General features: G+C 41.8%; 1 protein-coding gene across 1 annotated transcript in view; it reads right to left on the bottom strand.

The window, feature by feature from the left end:
• Window positions 1-23,347, bottom strand: part of NBAS (NBAS subunit of NRZ tethering complex) — a 339,918-nt gene that overhangs the window by 109,479 nt on the left and 207,092 nt on the right. The window contains exons 36-40 of the mRNA XM_045807103.2: window positions 21,437-21,601; window positions 18,053-18,166; window positions 17,374-17,497; window positions 6,872-6,948; window positions 6,355-6,492 (exon numbers count right to left, since the gene is read on the bottom strand). Of these exons, the coding sequence (XP_045663059.2) occupies window positions 6,355-6,492; window positions 6,872-6,948; window positions 17,374-17,497; window positions 18,053-18,166; window positions 21,437-21,601 (618 nt within the window). The remainder of the gene's footprint in view (window positions 1-6,354; window positions 6,493-6,871; window positions 6,949-17,373; window positions 17,498-18,052; window positions 18,167-21,436; window positions 21,602-23,347) is intronic.

Below are 23,347 nucleotides of genomic sequence, written 5' to 3'. Positions count from 1 at the left end.
AGTCTGTCAATCATTATCCTATGTCACTAAAAAGAAAAGTTGAGGCAATGTGGGCTGCTCCAAAAATAAGCTAGGAAAGCTCCAGGAGCCTGGGCTGGCTGGCTGGCTCCGGGTGGGGCTTCCCATCAGGATACACAGGCCTTTTGTCAGAAATAACCCCACAAACTCTATCAGTACTTTTTTTTTTAAATTTTTTTTTTATTATATGTTAGTCACCATACAGTACATCCCTGGTTTCTAATGTAAAGTTCGATGATTCATTAGTTGCGTATAACACCCAGTGCACCATGCAATACGTGCCCTCCTTACTACCCATCACCAGCCTATCCTATTCCCCCACCCCCCACCCCTCTGAAGCCCTTGGTTTGTTTCTCAGAGTCCATAGTCTCTCATGCTTCATTCTCCCTTCTGATTACCCCCCCTTCTTTATCCCTTTCTTCCCCTACCGATCTTCCTAGTTCTTATGTTCCACAGATGAGAGAAACCATATGATAATTGTCTTTCTCTGCTTGACTTACTTCACTTAGCATTATCTATCATTACTTTTATTCAAACCTAGTAATCTACCTAAGTTATCCTCCCGCAGCTCAGAACTACAGGGGGTGGGAGGAGAGAATGGGAGGGCTGAAAATAGAAACAAGGTGAAGTGACAATTGAGTGAAAGCTAGTTCCGCTGAGTGCTATTATGTGTAGGCAACAAATCGAAACCACTTTTATTACAATTTCTACGATGATTCATCGGGAGTTTATTATATTTAATTCTAAACTCAGCAATGCTGTTTTATGCAAAGGAAGATGCTGGAAAGACTCGAATACTGAGCTGTTGGGTGGTCAGTGGACAACTCCTATGTGCTTACAACATCCAGCTATGGTGCCCATGCCCGAGTCTGGCAAATCTAAGCGAGGCGGAGCTCACAAAACCCAAGTCTGAGGGCTGTCCTGACCCACGGCAGCTGCAACGATTCCTGAAGTTACTCCCATGCCAATCGACAGCCACTGGGGAGCTACAGCGGGCGAGGCCCTGGGGATTCAGAGAGAGATGGGGTCCGTGTCCTCAAATAATCACCACCTGGAGAGGGGACAGCTGTGCTTCGGTTACAACACCACAAAGAACCGCTCACAGGGAGTCCATGCGAGAGCAATGGGACACGGAAGAGGCCCGTGTCTGCTTGGGAGGCAGAGACTGCTCCACATGGGGCCCTCTGGAGCTCAGACTTAGATGTTGGCAGTGGGAAGAAGACGGAGGCACTTCAAGCAGGGAAATCACATCTGCACAGGCACAAAGGTGTGAAAAGGGATGTTAACTTCAGAGAGAGATAAATTCTGAAGAGCTAAAACATAAACTTCAAAAGAGCTAGTGTCAGGATCATGGTTGGTAGGGAAAGGAAGAGCCAGTCAGTTCACTGAGGGTTTCCCTATCACAGGAAGGAGTTTTCAATTTACCCAGTAGCCACAGTGGCACAACCTGCCGGGAATGACTCATTAGCCTGGATGCCAGAAACCGCTCAGGTCCAAGCAAAAAGCAGGGAGAGCTTGGAAGCAGAAGCTCTAAGTGATAGGATGTCACTTCCCACCAGAGCAACCTGGAGTGAGTCACTGGATTTCTCGGAGTCTTATCTTCTGCACAACGGGGTTGCTCAAGGGATCAAGGGGCAGAATAAACGTGTGAGGCATTTCAAGAGAGCCAATACCTTTTCAGGGTTGGTCTGATCTTTCTACTGTCCACTGACAACTCCCATATGCAAGTCCCTAAGCCAACCCTTGCTGTTACCCACCCCCCAGTCCCCAACACACACACACACACACACACACACACACACACACACACACACACTCCTTTTGACACTTCTTATCCAGACAGAGGAAACCTTACTGGTCACAATGAAGTCTGGTCACAGATTGCATTTCTGTCCTTTTCATCTGGAGGCAGGCAACTCTTCAACGCTTTGAGTTTTATATGGTAAAATTTCAAAATCATCTCAACCACGAAAAAATACCACAGTACATGTGATGGGCACAATGATGCTTCAGTACCTCTGTTACTGCTGCTCCCTCTGTGTGGAACGCTCTTCCCCCTCCTATCTTCACGGTGCTGCACTCATCCCTTTGTCTTTCCCCAAAAGTCACTTCTGCAACTTGAGGTCCTTCCTGAGTCTGTTTAAAGTGTACTCTACACACACATACTTCTTACTCTTCTTCTTTGCTTTTTGTTTTCATAGCTCTTATCACCATTTAACAGAGTATATATTTTATTTACTTATTTTGGTTATGCCATCCTTTCCTCAATGGAACGTAAGTCTAGAAAGGGCAAGGGTTTTTATGTACTTTGTTCACTCGTGTTTCCCCAGGATCTAGAATATCACCTGGCATCAAGTAATCACCTGATAAATACTTGAGCAAATACACGCGCACACACACACACACACACACACACACACACAATTCAATCATTTCACATGTGCTACAGAATTACTCATTAATTTTTAATAATCTACCCAGTGAACATTTATTTACTCCCTTTTATTATCCAGATCCTGCTCTAAGCATTGGGAAAACCAATAAATACAACACAGACACTGGCCTCAAATAGCTCATTATCTAGTGAGATGAGAAGTATTTAAATTCCGAACAAGAGAGTGTTGTTGGTTTTTTTTATAATAATATTTTTATTATATTATGTTATTCACCATACAGTACATCCCTGGTTTTTGATGTAAAGTTCGATGATTCATTAGTTGCGTATAACACCCAGTGCACCATGCAATACCTTACTACCCATCACCAGCCTATCCCATTCCCCCACCCCCCTCCCCTCTGAAGCGAGAGAGTGTTTAAGAGCTATGAGTGAGGTAAGTACAGGGCAGTACAAATGCCCTTGGAAGAGCACCAGATACAGCCTGGGAGCACTGGGAAAAGTGGCAGGCGACAGGAAGCCTGCCCAGATGAGGTAACACCTGAACCAAGGAGCTAAGAAAAGAAATTCTAGAAGCAAACATTTCAGGCAAAAGTGCAGGTTTAAAGACAAGGAAAGAGAATACAGGGGACATTTGAGAAATTTAAGTGGCCTGGTATGGCAGGAACAAAGGAAGATGAAGCTGGAGAAACAGGCAGAGGCCAGACCATGGGGGGCGTGCAGACCTTGCCAAGACAACAGGAAATCACAGAGGGATTTAGGGCAGAAGGCTGGATGACCAGGTCTCCACCTCAGAAAGGCCATCCTGACAGATGTTTCGGAAAAGATACAAAACTAACAAAAATGAAGACAGGCTGGTGTTTACCAGGCTGTTCAGTGTCTAGGTGAAGGAACCATGGAGACTGAATTAACTTGAAGACATGGGGCAGAGAGGAGAAAACAACTGGAGAGGTACTCACACATCTATTAACTTCCTATTAACATCTATCTGGAAGAATTTCAGAACCTCTTTGTATCTTGATGTTTAAAAAAACAAAAAATCACGGGTACTTTCTAACTCTTCAGCTCACCTTTCAGACTACCAACCAACCCAATGCTTTCCACCGAGTTGCCAGGAAGTCCCTGGAAAATGAGCTGGCTCCTGAGCCGGTGCTGTCTTAACCCTATTGGAGTGCACACCTGTTTCTGTCTGGAGCAGCTGAGAAGTTAGAAATCATATTTTGAGGCATCACCACTGGGTCACATGGACTTTACTGGCTTTACCTAGGATCTAATGCTGCTTCTGGAAGCAATGACCCTGAACAGCAGCGGCCTTCTGCTACTGGGCCCAAAAGGAGAATGGGAGCAGGTGTTAGGAACCATGCCATGGGGGTGGGGGGGTGAGTGGTCTAATAACCACGAATCAGAGGCCAGGGCTAGGGCAAGACAGGAGAGCTCCAAGGGACATCTTTAAAGGAAAAGATAGTTTGATAAGAAAATGGTGACAGGAACAAGACCAAGAGTTGAAGGGCCGTGATAGTAGGGTGACACAAGATGGAAGGAAGAAACAGAAATTGAAACTGGGGTTAAAGCTAAAAAGGGACAGGAATCAAGTCTTACTATTCTTACTGAATGCCAAGCTCTAGGTTCTTCACATGAGGCACTCAATATACAAAATACAGGACCTGGAAATAAAATGCTCACACTTCTACTAAGTGCAAAGAACCGCTGGGAACACAGAAGAAGCCAAGATGGAAGCACCTGTACTTCTAACCCTTAGCTTTCAATGTTCTACTTTGTCTCTCCCATGGTTGAGTTGTGGAAATTTTAAATGGGGTTCCTTATGGAGTGACAGCAGCACCCGAAGAAGGAAAAGGATTTTCAGATATAAAGTTGGGATGGAATGTAACGGTGTTCTCCTAACTTACCTCTCTCACAAACAGTACATGATTTGGGACTTTTAACTTTTGGTACAAAATAATTTACTACCAGGGAAAACAGGAAAAATATATGCTGTACTAGAATTTTCCTTTAAGAGGACTACTTTACTTAAGGTTGTGAAGAAATGAAGCTGAAGATGGGGCCACAATGTGGCTCTGCAGCAAGCTCTTTGGCCCTGAAAGGATGGATGTGGGGTCTGGGCCGCATGGGTCTACAGTTCTTTTGGGCAGCCACTCCAATCCCCAAGTACGCAACTGTCTTCTATGCATTTATAGTAAGTGGTGGGTTCAGGCAGCCACATCCGTCTTTTCATCTTAACGCTTGGTCAGAGTCCATGGCACACACGAGGTGCCCAGCCAACTGGCCTTTCAATCCTCTGTATTCATGGCAAGTGGAGCACAGTGCTAGGCCCACAATGTGATCTTAACAGAGACCACAGATGTGGGAACAAAAGAGGTGGATCCCATTCCCACGGTGTCTACTTAGAAATCTCAGTCAAGCACATTCTGAGGACATGACTGACTTGTGTTTATAACAAGGCACAATGCTTTTGAGTGAAGTAAAGCTTCAATGTGTTTCAACATATTTGGAGTTTTCGAGTAAGCGGTTACTTGGGTACATACACAGCACTCATGAAAGATAGGGTATTCAGAAGCAGACTCCAGCAAACATGCCCTGAACATTCTTTGCCAGCCATCTGACTGAATGTAAGAAAGCCATTAAGTACGCTGTTCCAGAAGGAAACCTGCCACATTTCCACCTATATAATCACTTCTTTCCCTCAATTTACAGCACAGTAGGTCAATTTCTTATTTCATATAAAAACATACCTGAGATAAAAAAACAGAACAAAGGAAAATTACTAGAGCATGGAATAAAGTAACTGCACAAAGCGGCAGCAGCTATCAAAAACAAAAAAATAAATTCAGAATCCCCAAAATAATTAACATCTTTTATTAACTGGAATAAAGGAAGGAAACATTCCTTTCTTGGCCAAATGTCAGCATGATCAAACTATGCCAGAGGACAATCCACGTCTACCAGTAAGCCCCTGGGAGATTAACCTGTGTTGTAGAGGGTTCCCCCAGCCCCCACCACCCTTACTCTTTTTAAAGAAAAAGTGATGAATGAAAGCCACAGATTTTTGCCACAAATGGAATGTTTTCATGTACTTAGCTATATTTTGGACGGCTGAGATAGCTAGAACTTTCGTTCACACTTAGATTGTGAAATTACTTTTTTACAGTGTACTCTGAAGTCCCGGGAGAAAGAATCCTGCCTCAATACAATCTGAACCTTTTATCTGTACCCATAGTGGATGTGAAAGTCTGATCTATTTGCTTATCAACACTTAAAGTGACAATTCTCTTAAAATTCTCCAGAAAAAAAAAAAAAGATAATTTCCCATTAAAACTGGTATATACAGGTAAACTCGGATTTCCTAGTGGCATCTGTCACACTTCTGTGTCCACAAAAGATGGCACATGTAACTTGAGGCCACGCTTAGGCATTTTGCTTGGAAATCAGCAATAAAGTTATATCAAAGCTGTCTGGAGCTTGGTGGCAAGTGGGCATAGCATGTTTCAACATTTCATCTGTCCAGCTACTACTCTTGTATTTCTGGTTTTAAAAGAAATCAAAGTACAGCAGTGCTCAAGAACCGCACTGCCTATTGTCCTAAATTGGAGCCATCTTCCTTTTGGCCAGTGAATTAAAAAGCCAATTCTCCATTTCTCCTCTCCTCCTACTTTAACCTGTCCTAAGAACTTTGCAAAATAATATAAAAGACAGCAAAGTTGTGGGAATAATCAGCATTCACAATAAACACTGGAAACTACCTCTTACTGATGCCTGGAAAAGCAACCACGTCCACCACAGGAAAGGCAAGGGTTGTTAGGCACCGGGAATGCATTCTGGATACAAAGCAGGTCGGTCCCTCCAAAGAGGTAAACACGTGTTTTAACTGTTTTAGAGAAGCTTTACCTCTGCTTGTTAATCAAGTGGAAACCATGAGGACTCACCCTGTAAAGAGGATGGCACTTGTCCCTGAAACATGGAGCCAAGCGGGCGTAGATCTGGAGGCTGTAATAATATGCGGCCAGCTGCAGCGATAAAGCAGAGTGGGCCTGCTTTTCAAAGCACTTGTTAGCATCTAACACCTAGAAAGGAACATGACAGAATGAACTCAGGGGAGAGGAAATTAACGAAATCATCATAAACTATTACATTTCTGGTCATCACTGTAGAATTTTGGTTCAAAGTTTCTACCACATCATCTCAAGCTCAACTTTAAAAGGGCTACGTTAAAACTCAGAAGACACTGTAAAGGCAGATCCTACGCGTGTAAAAGATTTTGAAATTAACACTTCAGCCGAAATTGTAGCATCTGCTCTCTGAATACTGGCACCACAGTCCTTCCAGCACATAAGAGCAATCAGAAGGAACCGAAACCCATAATGAACAATTAATGGGTGAAAAATCTCCAGTGTAGGTTTTTTGTTTATTCACGAAGTCCTCTCTCGGTGAGGGGAAACTTACCTGCGGTAAGGCAAGGAGATAAGCAAGGGCCAAGGTCATGTCATTTGGTAAAGCATCACTTGCCAGCTGCAAGAGAACTGGAGGCAGGGAAAAAAATGCATCATTTTACTTGAGGATCTATATGACTTCACAGTTACTCAGCGCCATGTTTTTAGGCTGTATGAAATCAACAGATAATTAGCTTCAGAGGACTCTAATACCCTTTACAAATGTCTCTTAACACCACCCAAATACAGATCACAGGAAACTATGTTATTAAATAGTAACCTTGCCTTAACTCAGACAAACTGTGCTGTTTGTTATGTTTTTAAACAGGGGAAAATTCTGTTAGTGCAGGTACAAAGTCTAAGTGCAAATAGATCAGAGAGCTAATCTTTTGGTTTTAAAGATCCAGGCCATGCTATAAAATTATGTACATCACTGAGAGCTTAATATGGAAAATAAGCATATGAGCACTAAAGATCAAAGCAACAAAACAGCTGTGAGTGCAAATTTAGGATAAATCTTTTGATTACTACAATAAGGATGGTTTTGTTGCTTCCAAGAACATCCCTCTTCATCACACTCCACAAAAAAACCCTTGCCTTGATTATATAATATCTTAAAATATCCCAACTATTAACAACTTTTCCACAAAATTTTTTACATAAGCAATGACCTATCAATGTCATGGCTCTAATACAAGAGAGCACACTACCAGCAAAGTCTGTGTTTATATACAGTTTGCATTAATATGGAACTATTTCATTCATTTAGGGTCTTAGTGACAGATACCAGGTAGTCGTATGTAATCACGGTGTAAATCCTTTATTTTTAAAGAACACAGACTCTCATGATCTGCACTAATGAAGGAGAACAGTATGTGAATAATCCAAAGTAAATGATATTTGACTTTGGAAATACACCATATAATTTTTTTTTCCAGAAGATTTACTTTCCTAATTGTGTTTTACTTGAACTAAAATTTAAGTCATTTATATAATCTGGGCTTAGCTGGCAGTCTGGGCAATGAGATGGTGGTTGGGTAAGGAACTACCTACAACTGTCAAAATCTGACTTAGAATTCAAAATCTCCCGTGGATACTCATGGGGGAAAAAACTGTGCTTTCTCCACTGTGCCTTACACAGAAAATATTGGTTCTTTAAATACTCATATCCTCTGGTTTCTCTAAACCTTATGAACCAAGTTGGACCACGGTCAGCCTCAGGACTTCCAAGGAATGGTACTATTTCAGAGAGGTTTTCTAATTTCAAGGCCCATCTGCAAATTCATTCCTTCATTCTGTATCTGTGAGAACCTTCTCTGAACCAGACATTGCACTAATAAGAATCAGAATCTCTGTCCTTTGGGACAAAGACACTAGAACAAGAAAAAGTCTCCAAATAAATAAAAACTACAATGCAAAGGGCTCAAATCAAATTTTGTACAAATGAGAGCAAAGAAGTGAATGTGTTCTAGAACACAATCAAAACTGAAGGACGAGGGGTTAGCTACATATTCTGGACACCAGAACACAAACCAAGAAGAAACTTGTAAGCTTAATCTGCAGAACACTCTGGACGATAGAAGACTTACTTAGTGTGTAGAAATTGCATACTGTACAAACACACACATACACAAAACCCCAGGGCTGACACTTGACTTCTATCTGCCTTATACATTCTTCCATTTGGATACCTGCCTAACAGTCCTTCAGGACCCATATTTTGGAGGGAAAAAAAAATCCAATAGTTTCACATATTAATAATTCTTCCCTGTTAATTTTCTTCTTACATGGTTTCTTATAAAGTGAACTGCAACTGCAATCTCACCTAGGTTTTTTGTCGTTGTTGTTCCCAGCCCCATTTTGTTTTCAGATACTTCCCTTCTTCACGCAAGGAAGCCAATTTTCAAATAAGCGTATGTGAACCCACTCATCAATATTAGCCCTGTCTCCTCAAAGTTCAGGAGCCTTCGCTGCAGGCGTGTGGCTCTGCTCTAGCACTGAAGGACCATACCTCTCAGAGCTGTGGCTGGGGCCGATCTGAGCCCTGCTGGAACATCAGTCCCGTTACTGATTCTCTTCCAGTCAGATCTGGGTTTTTTTAAATCATACAATTGACTTAATCTTTCACCCCGTTTAAGGTGCATTTGTCTGTATCCCAAAACCAAAGCACCCTCAAGAGATGAAAACACTCCAGAGGATGGTCCAATGACTGATACACACCCTGAAGGAAATTCCAAAACAAAAACAACCCACAACAAACTAAAACAAGGAAAAAGAACAGTAACTGATAATTGAAATAAATGCATAGTCCCCAGGAAATATCTTTCAAGGGGAGGATCTTCATTTGAAAACCTAAATTCCAGTAGGTTTATTTTTAAAACAGTTATATTATTTCATAGAAACAACTGACAAGATGATCACTAGCATTTCTTGAACATATATAATTAAATACAAAACTTAATACAGCAGGAAAGAGAAAATAGCTAATTTTCATAAGCTCAAAGTGTGACAAGAATCACCGTCAGACAGAAGTCTAAAGAATCATCATTGTTACTTTTACCAAGCGACAAATGTTTGCTTTAAGTGAATAATATCCACATAGATTTTATTTCATACATACAAAAATGTTTATCTTTTTTTTTTTTCTGTATTTTATGATGCTGTGACATTTTGGGGGTCTTGATAAACCTGGAAGACTGCCCTTCCAGAGCCGGACAATTCCTCAAGATAGAAAACAAGTTGCCTGTGAGCACACCTTTGATAGGTAAACCAACCAATTCAGAGCCAATACTATGAACCACCTTTTCTCACTGGCTTTTACATTCTTCCACCCTAATCACCCCAGGGTAGTGGACAATGAGAGTCAACTCTCTAGCTTGGAGTCTTACAAAATTAATTCAAACCATCTATTTTAGGCTTTCTCAAGTTTACCTACAGTCCCTCCCCTATTCATTCCTATGGAAAGCACAATAAAGGTTTTGCCTCTACCCCTGACTCCGGACTGACCCAAATGCCTCTTCCCCTGCAGCTGTGTGGCCTGCCCTGCCTCCCGTTACTAGGGATGTATGAATATAAACTTCTTCCTTCCTGACAATCATTCCACTTCTTGCTGTCTTGCCCTACCTAAATAAAACCAAAATCCCAGGTACATTTTAGAACAACTAAAACAGCATTTATAAACTATAAAATGAGGCAGAATGATACAGTGAGAAGGAAACCATCTTCAGAAAGAGAAAGTTCTGGGATCAAAACTGAGACCCACCGTTTACTGCATGACTTTGTGTCCCAGAATTCAGAATGTTTTAAGACTTTCAGGAAGTTATACTGTAAGTATATCACATATTATATGATGCCTTCAGCCAGTCTGAGAACACTCAGTAATCAAAGACGTTAATATTTCTGCTATAAAACATTTGAATGCTCATACTAAACAAGATAAAGCAAAGACTTAAATAACCTCATGTCGGCTTAGTTCAGATTTTGATGCCAAACAAGTTACAAGAAGTTCTTTTGGTTTTCAAAGCATTTTGGATTTTAGATCAAAGCCTTAATTTTCCTCACATGTAAACTAGGATTAAATGAAGTAAAGTGCATATCATCTCTTTAGCATATAGAAAGCACCTAGAAAGTTCCTTCCCCCACTCTATAAACTACAGACTTGAGGAAACAAATCATTTTCTTCATTTCTTCATGTAGGACACTTTTTGATTTCCCCCCAAATGACAGATAATAGGTTCTTCCATTAGTGACTGCCATGGTGGTAACAGAGGTGCTTAGTTCCATTTTATATAAATCATAGTTATTAATAAATTAGCTACTGCGTTTAGGCGTGTAGACTAATTGCAGTAGGAAGACGACAGCAGACTTACACAGTCACACCCGATTAGCTGATGTACTTCTTTGACCACCTTCGTTATTACTCAGCTGCTTCTCACGGAGCCCTCAACACTTACTTGAACTAGTTATTCCTCACAACCTCTCTGTGGAAGAAGAGTCATTTTCCTCAATCAACAAAGGGGATTTAGAATCAGAGAAAGTCCTTTTCCATTGGTCCTGGGCCAACACATAAGTAAATCACACAGTCTTGGGAAAAAAATGCTCCCTTGAGAGCTCTCCGTTCTAAGAAACTCAACAATCCTCTCCTTTCCACTTTCTCTCAGGGCTCACCGAAGTACGAGGCACTGCCACGTGGTCCCTCCGCGGCTTCAGGGTCCCATCCCCAGCAGCTCTCTCAAATGACCCTCCTCTGTGTCTGTGTCACCAGACCCTCTTCTCCTCAACTGCTGAACGTGGGAATTCTGTTAGATTATTTCATAACTCTCTGTCAGTCCCACTTCACACGTTCTTCCCAGGAGAACTCAGCCGATACTTCAGTGTACTTCCCCAACTTTTACCTCTAGAGTCCTCACCCATTTCACAAGACCTGCATTACCAACTGCTTGTTGGGACACTGACACTCAAATATTCCACCACATTACTAATTCTTTACCCAGTATAGTTCATATTTCTGACAATGGTGCACTATTCTTCCCACTAGCAAAACATAAAATCCCAGAGTCATCTTGGACTTCACCCTCTTCTCTGTCCCCAACCATCAGCCAACCAAGCAAGCTGACTCATTTCCAAAGACCCCCTTCCTACACTTGCTACTTTCACAGCCACACACTCGAGTTTAAAAGTTGGACTCAACAACCTTCCAACCATACTTGATGCCTTCCGTCTTCCTCCTTCCAATCCATTCTAAAACAGCGCTTTCATACTACTTTTCTATTAATTTTAATCAAGCACGAGTGTAATAATGTATCGACAGCTTAAAACACACACACACACCCCTCTTCAACGGTTTCCCATTTCATAAAGAATGAAAATTAAATTCTGTTTGGAACTTAAGGTCTCTGTAAATATGAGCCAATATTAATTTGTGGTTTTAACTGATATCATCCATATCCTATACACCAGCCAAATTAGTCTGACGCTCAAATGACGTATGTGCAAACTCACCACACTGTGCTCATGGCATTGCTTTACAGAACAACAATAATAATTATAAAACGAAAATACCTACCATTTTTAAAATATCTGCTCTGGCCAGCCAGACAGCAGAAAAATGCTTTGCATGAATGAGCTCTTAAGTGTCACAAAAACCCCACAAAGGGTCAGACAGTATTACCTTGTTGCTTTTACACAGGCTTGGAAAGCTGACATAAATCACCGAAACTGGGAGAGGAGGCTAATCTGTCAAGATGATGTTATGAACTAAATGTTTGTGCTCCCCCAAAATTTATTTGTTTGAAGCCCTGACCCCCAGTGTGGCGAATGTGGAGACAGGGCCTTTGGGAGGTAATTAGGGTTACACGAGGTCATGCCCCTGGGCACCAAAACCTTCTAGGAAGCACTGAGACTCAAGGGTTCTTACAAAGTTGAAATCAAACCCTAAATACAGGAAGTTTCCTAGTCTTTGAATATGCAAACCATTGAAGCAACATTTGACAAAATTATCAGGGAGAATGTGAAGTAGACGGATCCCTTGGAGTCTCACTGGGATTCACCAGATGTCACACTTGCCACAGATGGAGTCACAGTGATTTTACATTAACGTTAAGGTATGTGAAAAACAAACCAAAAAAAGCCTACTCTACATTTACTTATCAGTGTGTAGGAATTTAATTTGCAATGCTGGTTCTCAAACCTCGAATATAGTGCATTTTCTAAACAAGGTAGACAGCCAAAATCGGATGAAGTCTATGCCTACGCCCCCAAGCACTAATTCTGTGCAAACTCAGTGCCTCTGGAAAACACTCTATAATAAACATAATTCCAGAACTAAATTCACTAGGAAAGCTGCCCATATTATTGATTTGGAAATCATTAGCCATTAAATCATTCATTTAGCTAAATAAATAATGATCAATTTTCTTCAGCTAGCCTCCATAAAAACCTTTTCATCAACTTTATTAAAAAATTCTGGAAAGTCAGATCATGTTGGGAAATTTAATTTGTATTATGACCTACTTGTGAACCAAAGCCAGAAGTCGTATTTTTACTTTTCATTTGGATCATTTAACCTATATCACTCTTCAATTCTGCTGAGTTCCTGACAAATATTGATACTACAAAGTAGCCAAAGATATCTATATATTTCAGATATATTAGCATTATCAAGAGATATCTAATGTGACAGGATTTATGAACCTGCATCATAAATTATAACCCCAAATGTAAATTAAAGGAATATTATTAAAATCACCTCTATATTTTATTTTATTTTTTTTTAAAGATTTTATTTATTCGACAGAGATAGAGACAGCCAGCGAGAGGGGGAACACAAGCAGGGGGAGTGGGAGAGGAAGAAGCAGGCTCATAGCGGAGGAGCCTGATGTGGGGCTCGATCCCATAACGCCGGGATCACACCCTGAGCCGAAGGCAGACACTTAACCGCTGTGCCACCCAGGCGCCCCCAAATCACCTCTATATTTTAAACAAAAATTCCACTTTTAATATTCACAAGGGTTCTGAAAGCTTTTCCCCACTCAACAAAAACGGAAAAAATTTTTAATGCTTTAATGGACTTGGATTCTTTCCCTTGGTAGTGTATTAAAATCTGAGTGTCAGAAAAGACAATTTGAAGAAACACCAGGACTGAAAGGAAACACCTGCAGTCCCGCTACAATCTCACAGACACATAAAAGAGCACATACGCCCCTGGGACTCAGGATTCAGCTTCACCCGGCGCACAGCCTCCATTCCTGTGCCAGCAACTGTGATGCGCGCGACGCGCTCACTCTCTTCAGCGTGCAGAGACCCTGATTCTGCACCTGCCATACACAAAACCCGAGCAGGCCTATCAACGTGTTAGAGATAGACCGGACACTCAGGGCTTGACCCTCAGGCGGAAGAGCCCAGACACAGACATCAAAGGTACAGATGGCTTTCTCCAGACTGTCAGGTGAGAGGCTCAGAAAGCAAGTGTGTCAGTCTGAAGAATAGACCTGATGGGTGGGGAGATGTTAGCAATGTCCAGTGAAACTTCCAAAGCGTCCGAACCACGGCTTTACAACTGAATTGCTTTAGGAACTCTAAAAAATACAAAACACTCTAGAGGTTCTGAAATACATGGTCTATAGTGGATCCCAGGCTTCAGTACTTCTTAAAAATTCCCTAAGGGGTTCTAATGCGAAACAAGAATGGAGAATGACAGCAGGCAGCCTTGGAAACAAGGGGATATGATAACTGGATCGGCTACAGCACATGAGGACTCCAAGAATGTTAATGCAGGCCGGGGACCGGTCTGTGAAACGGCGCCCAAGAGGGGCCCACCACCACCACTGGTGAGCAACAGGCCAGGGAAAGAACCTACAAGCTGCTGCGCCCATTTTACAGATAACGGGGTAAAGAAAAACTGAGTAATACTCTTCTGCCTGAAACCCCCACAGCTTTCAGTGGAAGGTTCGTTTAAAATTTTTAACTTTGCACGCAAGGCCTCGCATCTCTTTCCCAGCCTCGTGTTGCCTTGTTTCTTCACTGGTTGCCCACAGATACTCCTCTTCCCAGGTAGCAGAATAAATCCCTAGAAAAACTGTGATGTTTGCCACCTTTGCTTCTGTGAATTTTATTCCCTCTTTTCCAAATATGCCCCTTCTCCCTCTCCCAGCCCACCTCCCTCTCGATTCCTACCCACCCCCCTCTTGTTATCTACATTGCCCTTGTTCATCATTCAAAACCCAGGTCAAGTATCACCAGCTCCAGGAAGCCTCTTTAAACCCTCTTTCCACTCTGCTGTCCCATGTCCGTAATCCCAGTGCCTCTTGTGTTGGACTGTAACAGCTCTTATCATACACAAATTTGCCTGTCTCCTCACCTCAGCAGTAAGCCCTCTGAAGATAGGACCATGTCTTCTTTAACTTTACATTCCAAGTACGAGGACAGTGCCAAGCACACAAGGATCATTCCTTCAGTGAACAACGAACACATGGTGAGAAAAGGACTGGACGGGGATCCCCTGATCCATCATCAGGTATGTTTCCCCTACTCCAATAGCTCCTGGAAAACACCCATTTGCTTCATGTTTCACGATCATCTGGATGCCTCATCATTTAGTTACCAACGGTAGCAGAGACAGTCGAGTACCTAAAGACCCTACGTAAAGGGGAGGCCTAGTATCCCAGAAATCCTTGCCTCACAAGGGCCTTTAGTTTCTCCAACAAAACAGCTCTGGAAAATAGCAGAAGTCTTCATCAACTGAGAAGTCAGTTTGAGAGGGTCTGCTCCAAGAAGCCACCCATCTCTGGGACCTTTACAATGTGACGCCATTATCTTGCCTTTGTGTGAAGCAGGCCTTTTGTGTAAGAGGTGCTCACACTCACACATCTGTACGCTGCAAGCTAAGTAATAGATACATTGTGTGAATCAACGTTTCCAAACTTCTTGGTTATGATTTCAGTCATTATGCCAATCAGTGGGTGATACGCTTCCACACCCAACCCACTATTTTCTTAAGGTCTTACAGTCTATCCGTGCAAACCGTCTCAATAATCCATCATAGTCTGGTCCATAAGCAAATAATTAAAGATAACTTATCCAGAAGCAGGTTTGAAGAACAAATGGGTGACAGAGGACGCCTCCTATTTCTCTGTTACCTGCAGAACTTTACTGTCAGTATGAAAATGTCATGTGTGGTCAAGTGAAAGGGGAATAAACCATAATTCCATTTTGAGGTGTTTTTCTCTTCAGGACAATTTCTCCTCCTCAGCACAAAGTCCACGTTGCAAAAATGCTATCTTCAACAGGCTGACAAGTTTTGAATAGCAAATACCAAACTAAACAACAACATGGGCATGTTTCTGTTTGTTGCTATTACTCCTTTTACTGATTCAGGGTCTAGCACTGCGCCTTGCAGAGACGGCTAAAACTCACTGCCATAATCAGACAAAGCTGAATCTGAATTAAGTTCAACCAACCACTGGCTTTGTAATGAAAACAGCAACAACCACCACAATGATGTCATGTCTCTGAGACATGGTTCTTTGTTTCTAAAATACGGCTGAGGGTAAATACCCGGTGGTCTGTTATTAAGTAAGTTACTGTACTAACAGCAGTTGACATAGAGCTTCTCTCACTGTAGACAAAGTAAACGTTGGCTACAAATAAATGTCTATGGAATTGAAAAAAAATACTTAAGAGATAATTAAAAAAAGAAAAGAAGTAATAAAGAATAACTAAAAGGGTGAACAGCAATGCAACTATGCTCTTCAACTATATTCAGCATTATCTGTAAGGTGTGCCATGAATTTAATAATAGCTTTTTGGAGAAGAAAAAATAATGTACTCATCAACTGTGAGAGACCCTGATTTCAGAAATAAAGGTAAAAAACCATGCATCTCAGAACTGAAGGAAAACTGTATACTTAGTAAAAACCTCTGGTATTCAAGAGGCCTGCACAGTGGACAGAAAAATGTATTTGCTTCCACTCTTCCCAACTATATATAAATACCGATTGAAAGAAGGATTATCGTGGGAAACAAACTGAGGGCTTCAGAGGGGAGGGGGGTGGGGGACTGGGATAGAATGGTGATGGGTAGTAAGGAGGGCACGTATTGCATGGTGCACTGGGTGTTATACGCAACTAATGAATCATCGAACTTTACATCAAAAGCTAGGGATGTACTGTATGGTGACTAACAGACATAAAAAATATTATTTAAAAAAAGAAAGAAAGATGGATTACCCAAAAATGAGTGATAGGATCAGGTTTCTGAGAAAATGGAAATTCTATTCCCCATATACATTTTCCCCAAATTTTATTCCACACAGCAATGTGCTCAATTAAGACATCATCCAGGTTTACTGGCAGTGACAGATAGTCAGAAATATCTAAGAGGAAGGTGTGAATAAGAGTACAAAGGAGGCTGTTTTGCCTGCCTTCCTCTTTTCTCCTTATTGATGCCTGGAATATAGAGAGATAGCTGGAGCTCCAGCAGCCTTTAAATCATGAGGTATTCACTGATGACAGAGCAGAGAGAGAGGGAACTGAATAAAAACAGTCAAGGAAATTATGCTGGAACCTTAAAAAGAAGTAAGGAGACTAAAGAGAAAAAAATGTACAAATGGAAAGGTGTCTTTGGTGAACTAACATACATTTAATTCTTTCCAAAAAATTCTACACGGAAAGACATGTGGCCGTGCAGAAAATCCTTAAGATGAAATATACATCTACATTCTGTGAAGTGAATACTTAAGAGTTCTTAATTAACACATAAAAACAGAAATACCTATAAGAATCACTTCAATTACATCATACTTATCCTTTTAAATCCTCAATATTAGTAAGTATCCAGAAAACAGAAGGTACTCAAATAACTGTTTTAAATAAATGCATGATGGTGTCAAGTTAAGCTACTCAGAATTATGAAAATTTATTACTGTTTTTCCCCACTCCCATTCACCCGTAGTTTTTCATTTATGGTTCCCCTAATAGGAGTTACACACTGTCAGGGAACTAGAACCTTCTTTCATACCTTCTGTTGTTGGAAATACCTCTTCCCCTTCAGTTTTAGTCTCGGCCAGTTTTCCAGTTCTTAGCAATACCTCTGCAAAGCTTTCCACTGGAACGTGCAGGTGAGGGTCATAGGTCACTGCAGACTAGACAGAAGCAGTTACAGCCGTTTAGTAGGTGCCTTTTTTCTTTGAAGATATTTATAGAACAGAATCATAGGATTTTATACCTTTTGATTCAAATTATAACTTCTCACTTACTAAAGCATATTATTTTATGTACAACTTGAAATAGATTTTAATTTCATAACATGTTATAATATATACAAGTCACATAAAACCAGGTCGCCTAGATGGCTCGGTCAGTTAAGCATCCGACTCTTGATTTCAGCTCAGGTCATGATCTCCAGGTTGTGAGATCTAGCCCAGCATCAGGCTCTGCACTCAGCAGGGACTCTTGCTTGAGATTCTCTCTCTCCCGCTCCCCCTTCCCCCACTCGGTCCCTCTCTCTAAAATAAATAAATAAAATAAATCTTTAAAAATATATATATTTTTTAAAAAAGTAACATAAAACCAGTGAATAACATGAGTAAGAACAAAGCTAAAGAAGTATTTTCAGGAACATTTTAACTTTTGTTTATACTAAAATGTCCAAAACAGCAGGACAGTTGAATCTGTGTTCTTAGGCGTACTGTCCTTACCTCTGTGACAAAGGGATCAGAGAGGACAGATTCATAGAAAGGATGACAGCCTTGTTTTTCTAGATCTTCATTGGCTATGGCTCCAATTTGATAAGCACCACCAAATTCTTGCCCCTAAATAGAAGAAAGTGAAGAACAGTGGATAAAAGGAAAGAGTGCTGGGGACAGATGGGGAGAGGAGAGGAAAGGGTTATTTCAGGAGAAATGGATCCACGTGCACTGTGGGATCTACAGAGTGTGTGTCAGCATGACACAGATGCCCAGCAGAGCGGGTAAGAATGGCACCCACATTCTAAAAGCAGCACTTCAACCTCAGCCGGCAGTGCCTTCTGATTTTCCTGGTCACTCTGACATCAATGCGTCAAAAACAAAGAAGCAATCAATGTTAAGCGCATGGCAAGTTTTCTATCCTACAGTCAGAGTAACCTTCCTAAAACATCATTTTGTACACATTGCTCCCCTGCTCAACACACCTTTAGTAGCTCTGAACAAGACCAACAGGCCACAATATCAAGTCTAAACTATGCAAAATAACATTTAAAGTTCTTCAACGTCAATCAACATTAAAGGCTAATTCTTCACTCCAACCAAGATCTACTTCATGCGTCCTACCAGCTTCTATGCCTTTCTTCCACTACGAGGGGCCTGTCTATGCGGACAGCCTTGGCAGACCCCACCCTGCTTCCAGGCTCACTTGGGACCTCACCTGCTGAAACCCTACCAGCTGGAGGCAAGATGGAAGTGCACCCCTTGCCTCATCCCTGCCACCCCACAACTGCCTTCAAGACCTGTCAGCGGCTGTCCTCATTGGCAAGTGCTTTCAGATCCCTAGTAGTTCATCGTCTTCGGGTTGACCTTCTTCAGATTGTAAAACTCCCCACTGGAAGAGCCAAGTAAATCACAGTCACCCATTCCTCCGAGTTTACAGAGCCCTCACTTGATGCCAACCACAGCCTCGGGAAACCGTGAAGGCACTGCTGCAAACGATGACAAGAACGACAACTGACACTTAACAAAAACGATCTGGCATCAGGCACGGGGTTACACACTTCATCTGAGGCACATACCCTCAAAAAGTCCAAGACACAAGTCAGGAAACTAGCCATAATCATACCCAATGTGATACAATGAGAAGAGACATGCAGACGTACCCCCAAGTCAAACACACACCATCTCAGTCTGTGGTATCGACAGTTACCCAACCATCTCAGCTAACATCACCCTTGCTTCCCCTCTTTCCTGCATGTCCCACATCCAGACCATCTGCAGGGACCTGGCGAAATACATCTCCCACTTCCTTCACAGCTGCCCTGGTCCACCCCGCCACCACCTCCCCCCTGGAGCACCAGACCAGAGACTTCTTCGCCCCTGCTGTAACTCACACTGCCAGCTCTCCACACAACACGGAGAAGATCTTAGGAAAAGTGAAGCTGGATCACACAACCGCATCGTCTGCATTCTCCAATGGCGTTCCGTCTACTCAGGATAAAACCTGTGGTCCTCATCACAGTCTATACAAGGCTTCAGATGTTGGCCTCTTCACCACCTCCTTGATCTCATCTCCTATCATTCTTCCCGCTGTTTGCTCTGTTCATACTACAGAAGCCTCCCTTCTGTTCTACAAAGAGGTCAAGCACCTTCCTTCAAACAGGGCTCTGTACTTGTTCTGCTCGAGTGACTCCTGAGCTACCTACCTTCCGATCTAAGTCAGACCTTCACCCCCCAATATCAATCACTCTCCCCTTACCTTGAAGTTATCCTCATAGTCCTCACGACCACCCACTGTTACATTATTACACAAATATTTCATCGGTGGGTTTGTCTCCCCCACTGAAATACAGGCTCCGCACGTGAAGGGTTGCCCAGCTCTGCTCCCAATCACTAGTACAGGCTTTGGCACTCAGAAAACGCCTGAGGAGTATTTGAAGCATGAATGAAATGAACGATACACCCACTGAGTGTTTGGGGTGAACTTATAAACAAGCATGTTCCTTTTTCCTCTATGCTTTCCAATGAGACCAAGGACTGAAGTGTGAGAGAGCAGGGAAAACAGCAGGGGAACAACAGGTTCACTGGTCACAGAAAGCACATGCAATCGTTCTACCACTTGTCCCGACCTCTATTTCCAGAATGGGTAAAGGAATCTGTTATGTTGTTCTCTTTACCCAAAGCACCTACTAAAAACTGAATGTTTGTGTCATCTGCTAAAATTCACATGTTGAAATTCTAAGCCTCCAAAACATGATGGTATTAAGAGGTGGGGCCTTTGGGTATATATACACGATGGAATATTACTCTGCCATAAAAAAGAACGAGATCTTGTCATTTGCAACAACACGAATGGATTTAGATGGTATTACACTAAGGGAAATAAGTCAAAGACAGACAAATATATGATTTCACTTATATGTAGAATCTAAAAAACAAATGAGCAAACAAAAAAGCATAAGCAGACCCACAAATAAGAGAACTGATGACTGCCAGAGGGAAGGGGGTGGAGAATAAGCAAAGTGAGTGAAGAGGAGTGGGAGGTACAGGCTTTCAGCTATGGAATGAGTAAGTCATGGGTATGACGGTATGGGGAACACAGTCAAGGGTACTGTAATGGTGTTATATAATGACAGATGGTAGCTACACTTGTGGTGAGTACGGCATAATGTATAGAGCTGTGAAATCATTATGTTGTGCACTTGCAATTAATGTAACATTTCATGTCAACTACACTTCAATTAAAAGTAAATAAATACATTTTAAAAAAATAAGAGTTGGGGGCCTTTGGGAGGTGATCGGGTCATGAGGTTGGAGCCCTAGGGAATGGGACTAGCCCCCTAAGCAAGAGACTGCAGAGCTCCCTCGCCCCTCCCACCATGTGAGAACACAGCAAGCAGACCCCACAAGACACTAAACCTACCAGAGCTTCGATCTCGGACTTCCCAGCCTCTAGAACCCTGAGGTTATTTAAGCCCCACAGTATGTGGTATTATTGTTCTAACCCAATAACCTTAGCCCCAATAACCTTAGCCCCCACACCAGCTTCCAGTGCTTTTCCTGGACTACTGGCCCATAGAAATACAGCAAAAACAAGTGATCACCGATGAAATCATTTTCCTTTTCATCCCACTAAATTTTCATTCTGACATCAAATCAAACCACACCTCACTGATACAGATCAATGTCTTTTGCAAGCACCCTGTGGGGGCAGGTTACATTCTATAAGATAAACGACTCTTCCCCTATCTGATGGGAGGCCTCGATTTCTTATGAGATTATTTAATAATCTAGAGAAGATAAAGCTGTTCACAACATGGAAACAACTGAGACGCAGTGCTAATGCGTTGACAGAAGCCACACCACAGATTTTAAAAAGACAGAGGCGTTGCTTACGTGAAGCGGCCGGAGGTATGCCAAGGACTTCTTCCACCACTGCCCGTCACTGACGGCCTGCAGCATGGCCTTGGTGGTGGTCGTGGTGCTGGACAGGACCTTCATGGTGGCAGCGGTGCTCCAGTGCAAGAGGTCGGAGTTGCTGCCAGGAACACTGACTTCGCCCTAGTTAAAACAGAAAACGGCAAGAGCAGAAAACGCACATTGTCAGAAGAACAGAGAGTGATAATGAGATGACTCGCACTTCTCAGACATGAAGACAAATTTAAAAATCCATCGCTGCCAGCAACAAAAAAAAAATGTGAAACAAAGCATTACTGGCATATTGTACCTTCTTGGATCATTTACAGAAGAAATTTGGTAAAGGAAAAACCATCATCGTGCATTAGTCAAATAATCCCCTTCAGAGACATTTATGAAGCAAATAATGGGTTCTTTTTTACCGATCTAATATCCTGCCAATGAGAAATTCATGTTTATTTCTTAGACATTTGAAAATATTTATTATTTAGGTTAAAGATGAAATAAATGATTCATTTCAACAATGCTACTGTGAGCCAGACAAAGGCAGAGGGTTGGGAGGACCCATCTATAAATGCTGAAAGGTATTTTGTTTTTCATCTAAACAAGTGGATGATTAATAGTGTTTAAAAGGTTTATAACATGAAACCTCCTGCCAATCTTGAAGCAATCAGCTTAAATTCTGACTCTCCATTTACTCGACTGAGAGATTCCATGTGGAGAAAAATGCTAATGCATTAACATTATTTTAAATAGAAACGACAACAACCACATCTGCTTTTGATCAAAAAAAAACACTACTTGTTCTGCAAAAACAAACTTCTTGGTTTAGTGTTTATCTACCTCCACTTATTTTTTTCTTAAGTTTCCCATTTAAATGAAAGTGAAGGTAAGGCCTACTCCCTCTATTTCAATAGCCTTCCTGATACTGATAGGGGAGCTTAGTTTGGCTATTTAGGTCCACATCACATCACTTATTCATGCATTATAAAAGTAATAAAAAACATAAATTATGTAATCGCTCAGTAATTGCCAGGACATCACATATCAAAAATACTCAAGATACAAATGCACTGTTGTAGACCAACCTGACAGCTGCCCTACATGGTAAATAGAATTATGGGCCCCCAAAGATGTCCATGTCCTGGAACCTGGGAATATACTGCATTGCATGGCAAAGGGACTTTGCAAATATGATTAAGGACACACACTTTGAAATGAAGAGATTATCTAAATTATTGGAGTGGGACTAACCTAGTCACACAAGCTTATAAACAGAGAACCTTTCCCAGCTGGGATCAGAGAGAGGGTGTCTGGGACATGCCATGGGGCACAGGCAAGAAAGACCTGAGGCACGAGGGGACTCAACCCATCATCACTGGCTCTGAAGACAGAGGAAGAGGCCACAAGCCACAGGAAGTGAGTGGCATCTAGAAGCTGAGAACAGTCCCCAAGTGACAACCAGCAAGGCAATGGGGACCTCAGTCCTATAACCACAAGGAATTGAATTCTGTCAACAACATGAATGAGCATGGGAACAGATCCTCCTTTAGAAGCTCCGGAAAACAGCACGGCACTGTCGGCACCATGACTTTGGCCATGTGTGACTAAGGAGAGACCCACCCAAGTCTGCCAGATTTTTATCCCATGGGAATGAAAAGATAATCAATTTGCACTGTTTTTAAGTAGCCAGATTTGTGGTAATATGTTATAGCAGCAAAAGAAAACAAATAACATCATGTTAGGATACTTAGCTTCTAGAAAACCATTGTGAACTTTACTCTTACTTGCAAAAGTAAATGAATTTAAGCTATACTAACTAATACTTATAATCTGTCCAGTTTTTAAGGTTTCTCGTAAGATTTTCTAAACTATGCTTTTAACACGAAA

Source organism: Ursus americanus, chromosome 7 (assembly GCF_024610735.1).
Source record: "Ursus americanus isolate L20-20 chromosome 7, mUrsAme1.1.p, whole genome shotgun sequence".
Taxonomy (NCBI): Eukaryota; Metazoa; Chordata; class Mammalia; order Carnivora; family Ursidae; genus Ursus; species Ursus americanus.
This window is presented reverse-complemented; position numbering and strand designations above follow the sequence as displayed.